General features: G+C 51.1%; 1 protein-coding gene across 1 annotated transcript; it reads right to left on the bottom strand.

Annotated features, from left to right (window-relative positions):
- Positions 1–5,679: 5,679 nt before the first annotated feature.
- On the bottom strand, positions 5,680–15,944 carry LOC112125713 (mast cell protease 3-like). The gene is made up of 7 exons (XM_029913759.1): positions 15,907–15,944; positions 14,698–14,836; positions 13,107–13,575; positions 7,489–7,632; positions 7,110–7,252; positions 6,568–6,828; positions 5,680–5,829 (listed from the first exon to the last, which is right to left on the bottom strand). The coding sequence occupies exons 1-7, from the start codon at positions 15,942–15,944 to the stop codon at positions 5,680–5,682; spliced, it is 1,344 nt and encodes a 447-aa protein (XP_029769619.1).
- Positions 15,945–17,902: the final 1,958 nt, after the last annotated feature.

Genomic DNA, 17,902 nt, shown 5'->3' with positions numbered 1-17,902 from the left:
TGACCCTGTCCTCCAAAGCAGTTGCAATCCCTCCCAGTTTGGTATCACCCACAAACTTAATAAGCGTACTTTCTATGCCAATATCTAAGTCATTAATGAAGATATTGAACAGAGCCGGTCCCAAAACAGACCCCTGCGGAACCCCACTCATTATGCCTTTCCAGCAGGGTTGGGAACCATTAATAACAACTCTCTGAGTACGGTTATCCAGCCAGTTATGCACCCACCTTATAGTAGCCCCATCTTCTTGGCTTCACCCTGAATATGGATGTTGGACTATAACCTATGGACTAATTCCATAAGAACTCTTTGCAACCACAAAGCTCACCATCTCTACTATGAATCTGATCTCAGACATGTACTCATGTCTGTACTGTACATATACTGACCTTTTAGAATCACAGAATCATAGAGTATTAGGGTCAGGAGGTCATCTAGTCCAACCCCCCAACTTTTTTTTAACCAATACTCTCTTTTTTCTTTTCTAAGGCCTGGTCTACACTAGGACTTTAATTCGGATTTAGCTGCGTTAATCCGAATTAACCCTTCACCCGTCCACACTACAGAGCCAGTTAATTCGAATTAAAGGGCACTTAAAATCGATTTCTGTACTCCACCTCGACGAGCGGAGTAGCGCCTAAATCGATTTTGTTAATTCGAATTAGGGTTAGTGTGGCCGCACACCACCGAATTACTGTGTTTAAGTTAATGGGGTAGTATGGCCGCACACCACCAAATTAATGTGGTTAAAAACCGAATTAAGGTGCTTAGTGTGGCCGCGCACAATCGAATTTATACAACCTGTTTCCCAAATTCGAATTATCTAAATTCGGATTAATCCTGTAGTGTAGACATACCCTAATAAAGTTTAGTTTAGTTAATAAGAATTGGCTGTAAGCGTGTATTCGGATAAGATCTGAAACATTCATTAACCTGGTGGATAATGTGTCCGATCCTTTGGGATTGGTAGAATTTTCTTTTTGATGAATAAGATCTGCAGTGATCCTCATCATATTTGATTTGGGGGCCTGGGTGGAGGCCTAAGGCTGGGATGCTATTAGGGAACAGTGTTACTGGCTTCTGGGTAACCAGTGAGGTATTATAGAAGCTGTTTTGTGCTGGCTTGGTAAATCTAAGTATTGGAATAACCACCAGTTTGGGGTGTTGCTTGCCCCATTCTTTGCAGTTTGTGGCTAATTGCATAACCTCACTTGGCTCCCATGAGACCCCAGTCACACTGACTGAGAGTGTGAGTAGACTCCAGTATGTACCTGCTCCTGGCCATATACTCCAAGGGGGCCCATTACTTGTTCAGTGCTTCTGAAAACCTCCTCACATCCCCAATTGGGAGATGCTGGGCTCTGAGCTTCCATGGGATTGAGCCTCAGCACTTGACAAGATGGGCTGGAGATTTCAAAGGGGCATCAGGGAGTTAGGGGCACAAGTCCCATTGAAAGCCAATGAGATTTCAACACCTCACTCCTGCAGGTGGCTTTGAACGTCCCAGTCTGGCTGTGTGAGATAGCAGTGACCACTTCTAAAGGCCATGGATTAAATTAAACACCCAAGAAGGCTGAATGTCACTACACTCCATTGATGCCAGCAACTAGAGGACACGGAGTGAAAGTAACATGCAAACACGGCGGAGTTCAAGGCACCAACAGAGCTGACATACTACAGCAAGGGGTAACAGTGTGAGGGGAGGGGGGGGGGGGGAGGGAGATTTGCATATATGTATCGAGAGAGGGAGAGATGGATAGCAGGATGGATAGTTAGAAGGGGTGGATGGGCATGGAGGACGTAGGAGAAAGAGAGATCTTGCTATAAGGGGCCTGGTGTAAAGGCTAAGGCCTGAACTAAAGTCAGGCCCTGCTGAGAGAAAGTAAAGTTAGCAAGAGTCGGGCTATGAGCAAAAGTGAAGCCCTGTTACAAAGCAGATGCCTGCTTGAACGTTCACTATCTGATACATGAACTTGCCAAGAACTGCGCTGGTGTTGCAAAAACAGAAGCAGTCCTAGGCACTGAATGTTCATGTAAACACATTCCAGAAGGATTGTGCCAGAACATCCTAATACAAAGTAAACACACTCCCTGACGGTGATAGAGGGACACACTGACCCCTCCTAAAGATAAGGTCAGAATAACAGGGTGATGGATAGAGATGTTTTGAGCGAACCAACAGGGACACAGAAAAGGGGGGTAATTAAGTACGTCAGAGGGGCAATACATAAGTTAACTGTATGAGTGTATAAAACAGGGGTCACAGAGGGGATATCTTTGGCTGAGGGGGGAGTGGAAAGTCCCCCCCGCCACCGAGCCAAGCACACTGTCACGGGAGTACATGTGTTAGTGTACCTGTAGCACGTATAGGGCACTAATACTGTGCTTTGTCATCAATAAAGCTAGCTGAGCGCCTTTGCCACTGAACCAAGTCTGTGGTCTTCTTGGATAGTTCGAGCAAAGTCTGCTGTACGGGCTACCTGGCCAAAGCCAGTGCAGCACACACAGAGAAAACACACACGCAGCCAACAACTGACAACACTGCTGACCCCGACCGCTAATCTGGTAAGAAGGTGAGCTGCCCTCTGTAGGAATCATGAACTAACATGGGAAAAAACTACGAGCTAGGGAACCCCCTTATCCCTTCCCTGCAAATCCTCACAGAGTTTGATGAGATATGGACACACTGGGTTGCCAGGAAAGGACATCCATATGAATTAAAAAAAGACAGTGTGGAAGAAACATAGAATGGACTCTGTAAGGCTAGGGCAGAGACTATAGCCTTGGAAAATAATAAGTGTACTTCTGCCTGGAGGGAGATCTTACAGTAGACTCGACTGGTTGTTTGTTCATTTCTCTGGAATATTAGTAGCTCTCTGTCAAGCTTTCCTCTGCAATATCCAGCTGTCTCTCTTCTTATCTGCCACATCCCTCCATCAATCCTGTATCAACATCTATCCATCATCAATCCATCCATCCTTCAGCAATATCAATCCCTCCATACATCCTTCTTCAATATCCATCTATCTGTCTTCTTATCTACTATGTCCATCCATTCATCGTTCTCCAGTATCTATTCATGATCATCCATCCTTCTTCAATATCAATCTGTCTATCCTCTGGCAATATACATCAGTCTATCCATCTGTCCAGCCATCCTTCTGCAATATCCATCCATCATAAATCCATCCATCCATCTGTAACCCTTCTGCCCATCTGCGTTGGCAGCAACAAGGGCCGGGTTCAGTATCTACAGGTTCTGTTTCAATAATACAATGCAAAACCGTCTCAAGCCCCCACCCAGTGACCTGGGACAATTACATACCACCCCCTGGGTGCCTCTAAGAGGTAATACTTCCCCTCTCCGAAGCACAGAGTCTGAGTGTAGCAAAATCCTTTTAATAAAGGAGGGAAACAATGTGGCATTATGTTAAATAAAATTAAAATAAATAAATTAATGGAGATATCCTATCTCCTAGAACTGGAAGGGACCTTAAAAGGTCATTGAGTCCAGCCCCCTGCCTTCACTAGCAGGACCAAGTACTGACTTTTGCCCCAGATCCCTAAGTGGGCCCCTCAAGGATTGAACTCACAACCCTGGGTTTAACAGGCCAATGTTCAAACCACTGAGCTATCCCTCCCCCAAGGTTTGGGGAAATATCACAAACAGGATTTATAGCACAAACCACGAGCAAAAGACCCACCCCCAAGTAAGTTTGGCAGTATCCTTTTCCCCTCAGTCCAACAACCCGAAAAATCACCCCGAAGACCGAAAAGTCCAACACCCCAAAAGTCTATTGAGTCCAGCAACCCAAAAAGCACCCAAAAGTCCAACAACTTTATCCTCCCAGCCTGGGTGGCGGGGGGGAAGGAGTGCACAGGGTGTTAAGGGGCCCTTTACGTGGTCCAAGGCTGACTGCCTCGCCTCTCCGTGAGGTTCTGCTGCAACCTTCACCAAGAGCCGCTCCACTCCACCAGCCACTCCGCTCCTCCAGCCATCCCACAAACTGCTCCGCTCCACTCCACTTGCTGTCCCGTGAGCCACTCCAACCATCCCACAAACTGCTCCGCTCTGCCAGCCACTTAGCAATGTAGCTTCAGGCTCCCCCACTAGTTAGCACAGCATTCAGTGATCTCAGCTCTTAGTAATTTTAGCTCTTTAGTGATTTCAGTTTGTAGTAGGGGAGCCCCAGTGCTGGTGCACCATTGGCCCAAAGTGAATTCAGCACAGTAACCTATAAGGAGACTCTTAATGGAACCAAAATTAGCTCTGCCACAATTCACCACCAGATGTCAGGGTAGAGCTCATCCTCACTCTGCTTACACATCCATCCATCCATTCTTCTGTATTATCCATCCATCTATCCATCCTTCTATCTTCTCATCTGCCATGTCCATCCATCAATCATTCCACAGTCTCTATCCATCATCTGTCCATCCATCCTTCTGCAATATCCATAAGTCTTCTCATCTACCTTTTATATCCATCCATCCATCCATCTCTCCATCCATCCTTCCGAAATAGCCATCCATCTGTTGCCTTTTATTTTATTTAAAGTGAATTTTGTAGTGTGGTATTACAACACCGTGGGTTTGGCTCTAGTGGCTACACTTTCAAGCTCACGCAGTGAAAGTCACCTCTGCTACTTGCTTCAGATTTAGAGTCTCAATGAACATATAAGGACCGAGGGTCGTGACCACACGTACATTCACAAGGAAAAGATTTAGTCTATTTTAAAAGTTTTATTAAAGTTACAGTTAAAGTTATGATTACCCAAGCATATAGAAATCCTATAAAGACCTATGCACAAGCTTCAAATATAGATATACTCACATCCTTAAGGATATTCTTAAAGTGTGATGGCTGCCTGGCCAATTGATTGCCAAGAGAGGGATGGTTCCTGCTTGGGTTTCTAATAGGGAGCTCAATTTTCATAATCTGGGCAGTGGCTTGGGGGAAAGTGTGGAATGGGTGCGGGGAGGGTGCGGAGCAGGGGTGGGAAGAGGCAGGGTGGGGGTGGGGGCTTGCGGCAAGGGGTGGAGTGGGGGCGGGGGCTTGGGGGAAGGGGTGGGGTGGGGGTGAGACCTGGGCCAGAAGGGGTGGAGTTGTCTCGGGCCCCGCACCTCCTAGGGATGTCCCTGATACTGACTATACCTCATTAGCATTGACACATATTGTGCACCCTGCAGTTAGGGCGTGTGTTAGGAAAATGTGACTACCGGTACCTTGTAAGAAAAAATTACTCTTGCTCTTAATTTTTCACAATATCACCCGTGGGTACATTCTTCCCCATAATCTTGTGGGATAGGGTCATTCTTTTGTCGCTTAGTCATGCCAAGTGTTTCTTAAGGCTATGGCCTAGTATGGCTAAGCTAAAATTTTACAGGCTGTAGACCTTGCGTTTGAGCCCTCCTTACTTAGACACCTAATACCTAATTATACCTTCTCACTACTGATCAATCTTATACTTCTATAGTCCTACAACTTTCCTCTATTCAGCATACAGAGATTATATATGACATAACATGTTAGTTAATAATAACATCACACAATAAAAAAGTAACAAACTAAAATCATTGCCTACACATCCATCCATCCATCTGCAATAGCCAGCCAGCCGTGCCTCTGCAATACCCATCTACATCTCCAGTCAGGCTGGAGGAGATGGATGCTCCTTTCTAAGGCTTCAGGTTTTGCAGAGTTTTCTTGATCCAGAACACATATTTGGAGAGCCTGGTAAACACACTGGGAGTTGACCCGTCACCGCTGCCATGGGAGACAATGCCCTGGGCCTTCCCATCACAGACCAGGGGACCCCCAGAGTCGCCCTGAGAAGCAAACATCAGGCGCAGGCTTACTCATGTCCAAGCAAAGGGCGGGCTGCATTCTGTATTCACAGTCCTGAAATCCAGCTCCTTACCCTGCTTCCTGGGGACTCACGGTCAAATCACTCCAGGGACGTGCCCGGGGCTCCCACTCCATGGTCCAGGGACCCAGCGGACCCCTGTGCCTGATTTCCTGGATTTGCCCAGTTCCAGTGTCTGATTTCTAGCATCCATCCCCGATTTCTTTAACCTGCTCAATTCCCATCCCTGATTCTGAATCCTGATTTCCAGCATCTTGTTCACTCCTGCCCTTGATTTCTAGGATTTCCTGATGATTTCTCAGATCCATCCCTGGGTTTTTCTTTTATTAATTCCCATCATCTCTCTCCAAGGAGCCAGCTGATTCCCAAACCTGATTTCTAGGATCTGTCCCTCACTGTTAAGATCCATCCCTGATTTTCAGGATGTGTCTGTTTCTTGTTCTTGATTTCTAGAACATTTTGAACATCGAGCCGATTTCTCTCCCTGATTTCTAGGATCTAGCCAGTTCCTCTCCCAAATTATAAGGATCCCTTCCTAATTTGAAAGATCTGCCTGGTTCCTCTCCCTGATTTCTAGCCTCCATCCCTGATTCCTAGGATCTGGCCAGTTCTTGACTCTCCCCATTCTGCCCAGCCCTGTCAGTCTCCTGTTCTTGCAGCACCTTGCCCCGGGTGCCGCGTGCCCCTGCCCCACACTTACCAGGAATGGTGCCTTCGTCTCCTGGGGGCCCCCCACGCACAGCATCCTGGACGGGACATAGTGCAGATAGGGCCGAGACAGACACATGCTCTTGTCCATGACCATCAGTTCCACCTCCTGCAGGGTCGTGGAGGGCTTTTTGTTTGTTTTGATACTGGTCTGGCCCCAGCCAGCTACGCTCCACACTGCCCCCTTCTTCACCTTCTTCTGGGACAAGGACATGGTGCCCACAGTCTGGGTCAGCTTGGCCTTCTCCCTCAGCTGTGACAGGAGATAGAGAAGGGAAATCAAACTCCTTGGGGGGGCTGCATCCTGTCCTGGGGGAATGGGACCAGATGGGGAATCCCCATGACAACTGTGCTGGTGGGGGATGATGAGAGTAGGCGGCACCTGCAGCAGTGTGAGGTCACTGGGGGTGGGGTGATGGGATGGGGGTGGTACCTACAGCAGTGTTAGGTCATAGGGGTGGGGTGATGGAATGTGGGCGGTGCCTGCAGCAGTGTGAGGTCACTGGGGGTGGGGTGATAGGATGGGGGTGTTACCTGCAGCAGCATGAGGTCATTTTCAAGCGAGGCATCATTAAGTTCTGGTTGGGGGATTTGACGATATACCAAGATCTTCTGCATCCCCGGTTCATCTATTTCAGTGTTGTGGGCCCCCAGCAGCATGCTGATTTTGCTGTGAAATACAAGGGGATGCAGGTGCTGCAGATAGGCCAATACGCTGCATTTAGTCGTGGGTCGTTAATTTCGTTAAAGTGGTTATATGTAGACGATGCCTTGCATTCAGTTTGCATGTTCAGAAGCCAGAGCTCCAGGGCCTTTCCACTGCAGGGAAGGGGGCAGCTTTACTTGGCCCCAGGTTAGGAGAATGGCTGTCTCAGGGGCAGGAGAGCCTGCATGTCTTATCCCAGGTTGCAGTTACAATGAGCCACCAGCACCACCACGTCCTCCCAGATGAGGAACCCTCCGCACCTGATTTCTCCTTTTCCTTCTATCTCTATTTTCACAAAGGCCATGTAGGGTCTGGAGTGAGGCCGGGCTTCCCATCCCTCGATGATCTCCCCTGGCAGAGATGCCAAGAGATGGAGTTAGTTCAGGTACCTCTGAAGGTGATCACTCCCTGAAGGTGATAGAGGTACACACCAACCCCTCCTAAAGGTAAGGTCAAGATGACAGGGAGATGGCTAAAGATGTTTTGATCGAACCAACGGGTACACGGTAAAGGATGGTAACTAACCACGTCAAAGGGGCAACATGTAACTTGTTTGTATCAGTGTATAAAAGGGGGGGTCACAGAAGGGGTGTCCTTGTCTGGCTGAGGGGGGAGCAGAAATTCCCAACCCTCACTGAGCTGAGTCCATTGTCATGGGCATACATGTGCTAATGTACCTATAGCCAGGGCCATCCTTACCCATACGCAAACTATGCAGCTGTGTAGGGCACCAGGAAATTGTGGGTACCAAATTGCCCCAAATTTCCTGATGCCCTACGCAGCTGTGTGCTTCTCCAGCACCCAGCCCAATTCCCCGGCCGGCTGTACTGGCCAGGAAAGCTGCCCCTGCCCCTACTCCGCCTCTGCCCTGCCTCTTCTCCAAAGGCCCCGCCCCTGCTCTGCCCCGCCTCTTCCCACCTATGCTCCACCCCAGCCCCGTCCCCACTCCACACCTTCCCCTGAGCTAAATCCCAGGGGAATGCAGCAGGGTGGGCGTACCCTGCACTCACCAGGTGGCGGGAAGTGGAACGACCCGGCCCAAGCCTGCTGCACTCCGCCGGCTCCCAGCTGCACCACCAGTGACTGCTGGGGGTCGGTGCCTCTCTGCCCCCAAGTCCCAAGGCTGGGAGCCAAGTGGAGCAGAGCAGACCAGGCTGGGTCTCTGTCTCTCCACTTCCCGCTGCCCTGTGAGTGCGGGGTCGGGCCCGCCCTATGATCACCGGGCGGCAGGAAGTGGAGTGACCTGGTCCCAACCCGCTCCACTCTGCCGGCTTGTGCTGGGGGGGTGGTTTCCCCCCTGCCCCACAAGCCAGCTTCTGCCTCCCACAGACCTTGGAGGCCTGTGGACGCCCCCCACACTGAGGCCTGGGGTCAGCCCTCCCTCCATGTGGGGGCTGTACAGGGCACCACAATGTCTAGGGACGGCCCTGCATGTAGCATGTATACAGCACTAATACCATGCTTTGCTGGCAATAAACCTGGCCAAGCGCCTTTGCCAATAAACCAAGGCTGTAGTCTTCTTGGACAGTTAGATTGAAGTCTGTTGTACAGGCTGCCTGGTCAGAGCCAGTAAAGCACACTGAGAAAACACACACGCAGCCAACATCTGACAACATTGGTGACCCTGACCACTAATCTGGTAAGTAGGTGAGTTGTCTTCTGTTGGAATCGGGATCTAACATGGCAGAAAGCTATGAGCTAGGGAAGGCTCTTATCCCCTCCCTGCAAATCCCTGTGGAGTTTGATGAGATATAGATGCACTGGGTTGCCAGCAAACTGTTAGAGAAGAAGGAGCAGGTTGACCCAGAGGCGGATTTGAGTACGGGCTTCTTTAGTGCGATACTTATTCCCCTCAACCCAATTGTCGAGTAAGCACTGGATTAGTTACAGCACCCTCTTTTTGTCTAAACATCTGTTACAACCCCCCAAAACCCTTATTAAGTAATAGAAACACCCTTACTATTCGTATTCCCACCCCTATCTATTGTTCACAGCATTATGCATGTTATACAGGCATTTTTACCTTGAAAATACATTTCTTTGCAGTAATTTGTTGCTACAAATTCCCTTAATCAGTGGTTCTCAGGGGAGGCAGGAAGAGGCCATGACCCAGGGCTCGCTTGTGTAGCTGGGAAAGGAAGGGAGGGGGAGATAACACTTCTTTTACAGAAAGGGTATTCTGTAGACAACTACATTTTTCATGCAGCTGCAGGCTTATCAATTCTTACAAGCAACAGGGAAGGGAAAAGTATGGCAACTTATTTATCAAACAAAGAAATACTGCCTGCTTATGTCTTTATCCCCTAATGCCAGGTCAGCACATCAGCAGCTTCCCAGGTCTTTACTTAACCCTAACATATCCCAACATGAAGGAAGTCCATATGAATTTTAAAAAGAACACGGAGAAGAAACATAGAATGGAATCTGTAAGGCTAGGGCAGAGACAGAAGTCTGGGAAAATAAAAGAGTAATTTCTGACTGGAGGGAAATCTCATGGCAGGCTCAACTGATCCCTCCCTCCCTCCCTCCATCCTGCTTCAACATCTGTCCATCACCCATCCATCCCTCCTTCTGCAATATTTATCAATCATCCGTCCTTCTGTAATATCCATCTGTCTGCCTTCTCATCTGCCATCCATCCATTGTTCCACAGTATCTATCCATCATCTGTCCACCCATCCTTCTGCCATACTCAGAAGTCTTCTCATCTACCATTTTTATCTATCCATCCCCAATATCCATCCATCTAGCTCTCCATCCACTCTTCTGCAATAGCCATCCATCTGTAGCCTTTTTATTTTATTTAAAGTGAATTTTGTACTATGTACATGGGTTTGGCTCTGTTGGCTAAAGTTTCAAGCTCACAGAGTGAAAGTCACCTCTGCTACTTGCTTCAGATTTAGAGTTTTTAGGAACACATAAAGACCAAAGGTAGTGACCACATACACATTTCACAAGGACAAGGCCTAGTCTGTTTTTCAAGTTTTATTAAAGTTACTGTTAAAGTTATGATTACCCAAGGATGTAGAAATTCTATAGAGACCTAGACACACATTACATATATAGTTACACTCAGATTTTTAATGATATTCTTAAGGTCTGATGGCTGCCTGGCCAAAATGGTCATCAGTAGAGGGATGGTTCCTGCTGGGTTTCCAATAGGGAGCTCAATTTTCCTCATTTGAGCACCCTCTACTTATAATGTGATTCCAACTATTCCTCATTAGGGCCTTCCCATCACAGACCAGGGGGCCTGTGGAGTTGCCCTGAGAAGTAAAATCAGCAGGTGAGGAGTTACTGATGTCCAAGCAAAGCACGGGCTGTATTTTGTATTCATAGTCCTGAAATCCAGCTCTGTACCCTGCTTCCTGGGGACTCACAGTTAAGTCACTCCTGGGATATGGCTGGAGCTCCAACCCCACAGTCCAGGGACCCAGCTGGCATCTGTAACTGATTTCTAGGATCTGGGCAGTTCCGGTGTCTGATTTCTAGCATCCATCCCTGATATCTTTAACCTGCTCAGTTCCCATCCCTGATTCCAAATCCTGATTTCCAGCATCTGGCTGACTCCTGCTCTTGATTTCTAGGATCTCATGCTAATTTCTCAGATCCATCCCTGGGTTCTTGGTTCAGGAATTCCCATCATCTGACTCTTAGGATTCAGCTGATTCCCAACCCTCATTTCTAGGATCTGTACCTCACTATTAAGATCCATCCCTGATTTCCAGGTTGTGAAAGTTACTAGTGTGGGGACATAGAGGGGGGGGGCCTTCTTTTTGATAGCCAGAGCTTTGAATCTGTGAGCCCCGAAATAAACCCTCCAACAGAGATCTGTTATGCTGATGGCCTTTACACAGAGTAGAGCAGGCCTAAAGCCTGAACAACACGATTCTCTGCCAAACTCGGTCAAAGGTAATGACCAGAGGAGGGGAAAGGAAGGAAGGAAAGAAACACAGAATAATGCTAAAAGCTGCAGCAAGAAACTGCTTTAGCAATATAATAACTGCAAGTTTATGAAATCGCTCGAAAAATAGAATATCCGCTTACATTAAGAAATTGTTTTTGCAAAGAGTTAATCATCCTTGCTGCTACAGCTATTTGCAACATTTTCCAATTCCAGCTATCTGCAAAAATAGCCAATCATAGATCCTCTTTAGGCGTTCCATGGAACCCCCCCCCTTAATCTTTAACCAAAGGACCCCGGAAAATAACGTGTCTTGAGAAATGTACCCAAACTGGTGCCAAGTACCACCCCTGGGGAAAACCACTTCTCGGAAAATTAATAAGGAAGGTACGGGGGGGGGGGGGCTGACCCCAACCCCAGTTTCTTAAGTCATGACCAACTCATGACTAACCCCAACCCCAGTTTCTCAACCCATGACTAACCCCAACCCCAGTTTCTTAACTCATGACGTATTGTTTGTACTTTGCTTGCGGTTTGACGAAATAAAAGCCCGCCTGCGTGCGGTCCTCGGGGTGTCAGTCTCCGGACTGTACCCCAGTGCATTGGTATGTATGTCAATAAACTGGCCTCAGGTTTGAGTCTTTGAACTAAAATGACTGCGTGGGGGTCTTTGACCACAACACTAGCGACCCCCCTTAACAGCTAGCAGCCTTTATGTCAACCAGTGGCCATTAGGGGGAAGCAGATACCTCACTACACAGTAGCCTGAACTTTTGAACTGTCTTCTCTCCTCTGCCTTGAGGCAGAGGGAACTAGCTCCAAGCCAGTTTTCACTGACCAGATAGCAAAAGCACGGGTCTGACAACCACCAATCAAGTGTTAACACGGCAAGGGCCTTTGTCTGAATGTGTATAAAGGATCTGTAAAATGTGGGTACGACAGAGTCTTTGTACCAAGGTGCAAAGCTCTCCTTTCTTCTGCAGAATAAAGCAACTCTTCCTTATCCCTGTCTGGCTGTTATTGGCTCTCAGCTAGGTGGATCCGACATTTCGGTGACAAGGTTGTGATCCTTGTCCTTAACCTCTGAGCCTCTGCACACCCTGGGGACTGAGCAGATATGGGCCCCTGCACTCCTGGAGGTCTGTGAACATGTGGGGCCCTGCAACCCCTTGGGGCTGTGCACATGTGGCTTCCTGCACCACCGAGGCTTTGCACATCTGGGGCCCCTTGGCCCTAGGGATATTCACATCTGGGGCCCTGCACCCTTGGAGGCTGTACACTTGTCTGGACCGGAACCCCCTGGGGTTATGCTCTTCTCGGTCCCTGCACCCCTGGGCCTGTGCATATCTGGGGTGCTGTAGTCCAGGGGACATGCATATCTTGGGCCCTGATCCCCAGGCGACTGTGCATATTGGGGCCACTATGCCCCCCTCACCAGCCTGACCCCTGGGGAGTAGGTGTATGAGCAGCATTGTCATGGCCCATCTGGGGAAGGGGCATCTGCCTGGGCAGTGAGTTACAGGTCCAGCTGGGCAGCAGTGATGCAAGGCAGGAATCCTCAGGTCATGTGCACAGGGGTGTGGGTGGGGGACCTGCTGTCTCAGCACTTGGACCTCTCACCACATCAGCTGGAGGTGGGGGGAGGGTGGAAAAGCTGAGTCACCATGTGGGGCCCCTCATCCCCTGAGTGCATTGGGGGGGGGGGGGAGGGCATGGGCATTGTAGGGCTGTTCTCACCCTGCTCAGTGCTCTGCAGCCCTGCTGCCTGGGGGGAAGTGGTCAGACACTAAGAGGAAGGGCCCAATTTGAGGCCTGTGATGTGGTTAACTTGGCGTCACCTCAGTGTCTCTCTGCAACAGGAAGTAAGGAAGTCTCCTGTGTGTGGCTGAGGCCTTCACCACTGGCGGACTCACAGACTCACTTGTCGGCCGTTTTGCAAAGCAACGCTGTCCCCACTCTCCCTTCACGTCCAGGTGAAGGCGCTGGAGGAAGGTTCCTATACGGACAGGTGCCCTCCACAGCTGGGCATGCGGCACATCTGGACACTGGCTCAGTCTGCAGCCGTGCACATCTGGGGCAGAGCTGAGACCTGATGCAGCTTGCAGTGACCCCTCCTGGTCCATGCATGCACCTGGTGAGCATGTGGCTAAAGCTGAGACATCTGCTGACATGGCTCCGCTGGCCTCTTCCTCCAGGTGCCTGTGTCGGAGTAGAGATGGGAGTGGCGGTGACACCTCAGTGTGATGCTTCCAGCCGCCAGGTGAGGCCTTGGCCATCTCTGTGCCTGCATACACCACCACACAGGCGGGGGTGGGGGAGATCAGGCCCAGCTGGGTCAGAGTCGCCACAGCTGAGCCCTCAGAGCCCTGCCCAGCTGGCAGCTTCCCATTCTGGGGGCAGGAAGGGTTGGGGACGCACTTAGTGGGGAGCCCCCTGTGCCCCTGACACCTGTGAACTGCTGGGTACCACACACATCTGGAGTGACTCTGGGGGAGATGGCTCAGCAGCAAACAACAGTCGTAGCTCTCGCCCCAGGTTGGTGCTATTATGGTGGGAGTTATGGTTTGACCAACAGTCAGCTCAGCTTCTGCTGGAAACCCGGCCCCTTGATCCTTCTCAACTACCACCTTCCCACAGTGTGGGTGTGAGCCGCAGGGAGGGATGTGGGGTCAGGGAGACCAGATCCCCCATCTGTGACAGCACTGCTTACCACAGACACCCGGATTGGGGACCGGGGCAGAAACAATGAACCTGATTCTCAACCTCCCTGAGCCAGCCAGTCTTGGATGAGAATCAGCACCTCCTAGAGGGGAAAGGCCCCATATCCCATTCCCCACACCCCTGAGCCAGCCAGGGCCTGACCATGGGGCTAGATGGGAGCTGATGCCCCCAGAGGGGAAAGGGTCCCTGGCTCATTGTCCAGCCCCTGGAGCCAGCCAGCCTCCATCCTGGGGCTTTATTGGAGCTGAGATCCCCTAGAGGGGAAAGACCCATATCCATTTCCCTCCCACCCTCACATGAAGGGTAGCTGTGTAGCGAGAGGCTGGATCCCATGAGAAGCTTTTTCCATTGCTTTGGTTGAGGGGTTGAATGGATGTCAGTGGGTACCTGCTTGTGGCAATATGTCCTAGGGGGCTCATTGCATGTTTAGATAGGAGACGTGGATGTTGGAGTCGAAGCAAGATCCTGAGACATGTGTGCTGCTATAATGGTCCTATTGTAAGCAGACCCCTTTCCCCAAGCCCCCTCCCCCAAGCGACACAGCTGGGGCAAGTGGAGCGGGTTGGGGCTGGGTCGTTCCGCTTCCTGCTGCTGGCACCAGGCCCCCCGCTAATTCCCCATGACAACTGTGCAACACTGTGATGCCAGGTGCTCACCGGGATGCGGGGGGATGGGATAGGGGCAGTATTTGCAGTAGTGTGAGGTCACAGGGGCAGGGTGATGGGATGGGGGGTGGTACCTGCAGCAGTGTGAGGTCACTGGGGGCGAGGTGATGGGACAGGGGGTGGTACCTGCAGCAGCATGATGTCATTTTCAAATGTCTTGTCATTGTATTCTGGGTGGGGGATTCGGTGACGTATCCAGATCTTCTGTGTCCCCGGTTCATTCTCATTTTCAATGTTGTGGGCCCCCAGTAGCACGCTGATGATGCTGTGAAATACAAGGGGATGCAAGTGCTGTAGACAGGCCCATACTGTGGATACAGTCACGGGTCATTAGCCTCATTAAAGTTGCTGGGTCTAACAGTTGCATTTCTCTCAGGACTAATGTACAGAAGCCATTACAAGTTTGTTTATGTAACCAGGAAGCTGAATCAGTAGAATCAACACCGATCACACAGGCCTGACCTACACTTAAAAGTTAGCTATATTGGCCAGGGTGGAAAAATCCTACATCTCTACCCGACCTAGCAGTGCTGGCAAACCCCATAATGTCGAGGTAGCTCTCTCTATGGAAGAGGGTCTCTGTCGACATAGCTAACGTCGTTTGGGGAGGTGGTGTTCCTACAGCAGCAGAAAAACACCTTCCATCACAGTGCACTGCATCTGCACTGGGGGGGCTGAGCTGACACAGGCTGTGTCATGTAAGAGTAGAAGCTGAGATGATTGACCCAAGGGGTTTCCCTGGGGACCGACCTGGCAAACGCAGGGGCTGGGGCATTGACTGGTGGAGCTGTGGGTGTCTGAGAGAAGCAGCAGAAAGACTGGAGAAGCTGCCAGAGAAGGCACCAGCCACAGCCAAAGAAGCATGGGTAGCGTGACCCTGCGCTAAGCCTGGGGAGAAGCTTTTGGGCAGAGTGCTGGCTGAAGGATGCTTGGAACTGGGAGTAAAGAAACAGTCACTTGTTTTTTCATTCCAACTGTGTTCAGAGAAACAGGACTTTGGACATGCTTTGTAAATAAACAGGGAATAATAGACCTAATACCACCATCCATTTCTCCTCCTAAGGAAACATCCTGCAATACCCCACTCGCTGCTGAGGCCAAGGGGGGTAACCATTACTTGAGCAGCACATCAGGGTATGTGTTGCCAACACCTTCTGTACCCAGCACAATATTAGTGGCCCAAAATGACAAGAGGCAAGCCCCAGGACAGGGGCTGGCTGGCTCAGGGGGCAGGGAAGGGGACACGGCACCTTTCCCCTCTAGGGGAACTGGCTCTGATCCGACCGCAGGACAGGGACTGGCTGGTTAAAGGACGGCAGATGGTATGTTTCTTACCCCAGGTTGCAGTCACAATGAGCCGCTGTCACCATCATGTCCTCTGGATCAGGAACCTTCTGCAGCCTCCTTCTCCATCTCCTCCTGTCTCTATCTTCACAAAGGACACGTAGGGTCTGGAGTGACGTTCAGCTTTCTGTCCCCCGATGATTGTCCCTGGCAGAGAGATGGAGAGGGGTAAAACTCACCTGCTTTGGGACAACATGAGGCTGGACATTTTAACCAAGGATCCCAGTCCTATCCCCACTATCATCCTCAGCCTCTGCGGCCCCAGATCGGCCCCTCAACCCAGCCAGTCCAATTTCCCTGCCCCCTCCTCCTGGATCGGCCCCTTGACCCAGATAACGTGGAGATCACTGACAATCCCCTCCCATCCCACTGAGTTCACTGGAGAATCCCACTGAGGCCAGTGGTTCTGGAGCTCTGTTGAAACCCTGCCCCACATGTCTCAGATCAGCTCTGCCCCCCGCCGTGCCATGGGATTTTTGGTTTTTCCAGACCCACCATGCCCTTGCAACACCCCACCCCTCCATAAATCAGGTGTAAGCACAATGCCTCTGGCAGGCCCCCCGGCAGCCTAGAACTTGGAGGAGCAGATCTATGCCAGGCCATGGAGGTGCCCAGCTCTGCCCAGCTACCAGAATGGCCCCTTGGAGCACAGACAGGTTAGGGCAGCCCCGAGGTCACTGTGCCCTGCACAGACAGCCAGAGGAGTGAGCTGTGTTCAGAGCACTGCTGTGCTGGCTACTGGCGCAGGAAGAGCCGGTCTCCACCCAGGGCTGGAAATCTGGGGGGGCTCCCAATGGTGGTGATGCAATGGCCTCCCGGCTCTGTGGTTGACCCCAGCCCTGCATCACAGTCCTTGAGCTAAAGGTGCGAGGCTGTTAGCCAGCAGTAATAGAAGGTTGTTACCGTGTGTGTGGCCTCCAGGGCATTTCACACCCACAATCGGTGGCTGATGTTCTTTGGTGGAAAGCTTCCCTAGCGCAGACTGGATCCCCACGGATTTGTGGAAACAGCTGCTCTGCCTCTGTTCCCCATCCTACTGGCCCGCAGATTCCTCGGCCATGGGGCACCCCACACGGGGGCAGGGGAGATGGTGAGGAGAAGCTGCCTCCTTTCACAGCCACCCATGATTCCTGTATTGGGGAAGCAGCCTCAGGCCCTTCCACTGAGCCATGTGCAGGCTCTGCTCGCTAAGGGGTCCCTCCCCCCATACTCACCAGCCCAAGCCCTGGGGGGCAGGAGAACGGCCATGGGAAGCAGGAGGAGCAGCAGCAGCATCTGCACCAGAGCAGGGAAGGAGAAAGTGTTTCACACACAGCCCCGGGCAGGGCCGGCTTTAGGCCAATTCCACCAATTCCCCCGAATCGGGCCCCGCGCCTAAGAGGGCCCCGCACCCAGTGGCAGGGCCGCCCAGAGTGGGGGGCAAGTGGCAGAGAATCCCTTCCCTGGCTGGAGACACCTTTTTTTTACTCACCCGGCGGCGCTCTGGGTTTTTGGCAGCACTTTGGCGGCGGGTCCTTCACTCGCTCCGGGTCTGAAGGACCCGCCGCCAAAGACTAGGAGCGCGGCCCAGTGAGTACAAGCCCCACGTATTTTTTTACGTGTTTTTTTTTAGTCATCCCTGTCGGGGCCCCGTCGAAACTGTTCGAATCGGGCCCCGCACTTCCTAAAGCCGGCCCTGGCCCCGGGGGTTTTATAGAAACGGCTGGAGGGAACAGGAAGCCTCAGCATCGAACTCTCTGCCGTGTGGCTCTCTGGAGACCTCCCCACATAGGCTGGGGGGAGGGTCAGGCCCTGCTGAGTCTGCACTGCTGGGCATCTTCTGGAGATGCTCAGAGCCTGGAGCCTGTCACAGCTGGGGCTGGCCTATGCCCCGTTGTGCCCAGCTGGGGCCCTGCAGCCTCTGTCTCCATGCACATCTGGTGTTGAGCTGGGGGACATGCGTTTGCTGCTAACACTAGAGAAACTAGAGTCTCTCCCCGCCTACTGT

The sequence above is a fragment of the Terrapene carolina genome, unplaced genomic scaffold, assembly GCF_002925995.2.
Source record: "Terrapene carolina triunguis isolate 2854851 unplaced genomic scaffold, T_m_triunguis-2.0 Scaffold841, whole genome shotgun sequence".
Lineage (NCBI taxonomy): Eukaryota > Metazoa > Chordata > Testudines > Emydidae > Terrapene > Terrapene triunguis.
Note: the sequence above shows the minus strand (reverse complement) of the source record. Positions and strands in the feature narration are given on the sequence as shown.

Bases quoted from the DNA above. Each gene is read 5' to 3' on its own strand.
- LOC112125713 (XM_029913759.1), bottom strand. From the start codon at position 15,944: ATGATGGTGACAGCGGCTCATTGTGACTGCAACCTGGG. The intron at 13,576-14,697 runs GTACCACCCCCT...TCCTGCCCCCAG, and splicing joins ATGACATCATGCTGCTGCAG to AATGGGAAGCTGCCAGCTGG. The intron at 5,830-6,567 runs GTAAGTGTGGGG...TTTGCTTCTCAG, and splicing joins AGACGAAGGCACCATTCCTG to GGCGACTCTGGGGGTCCCCT.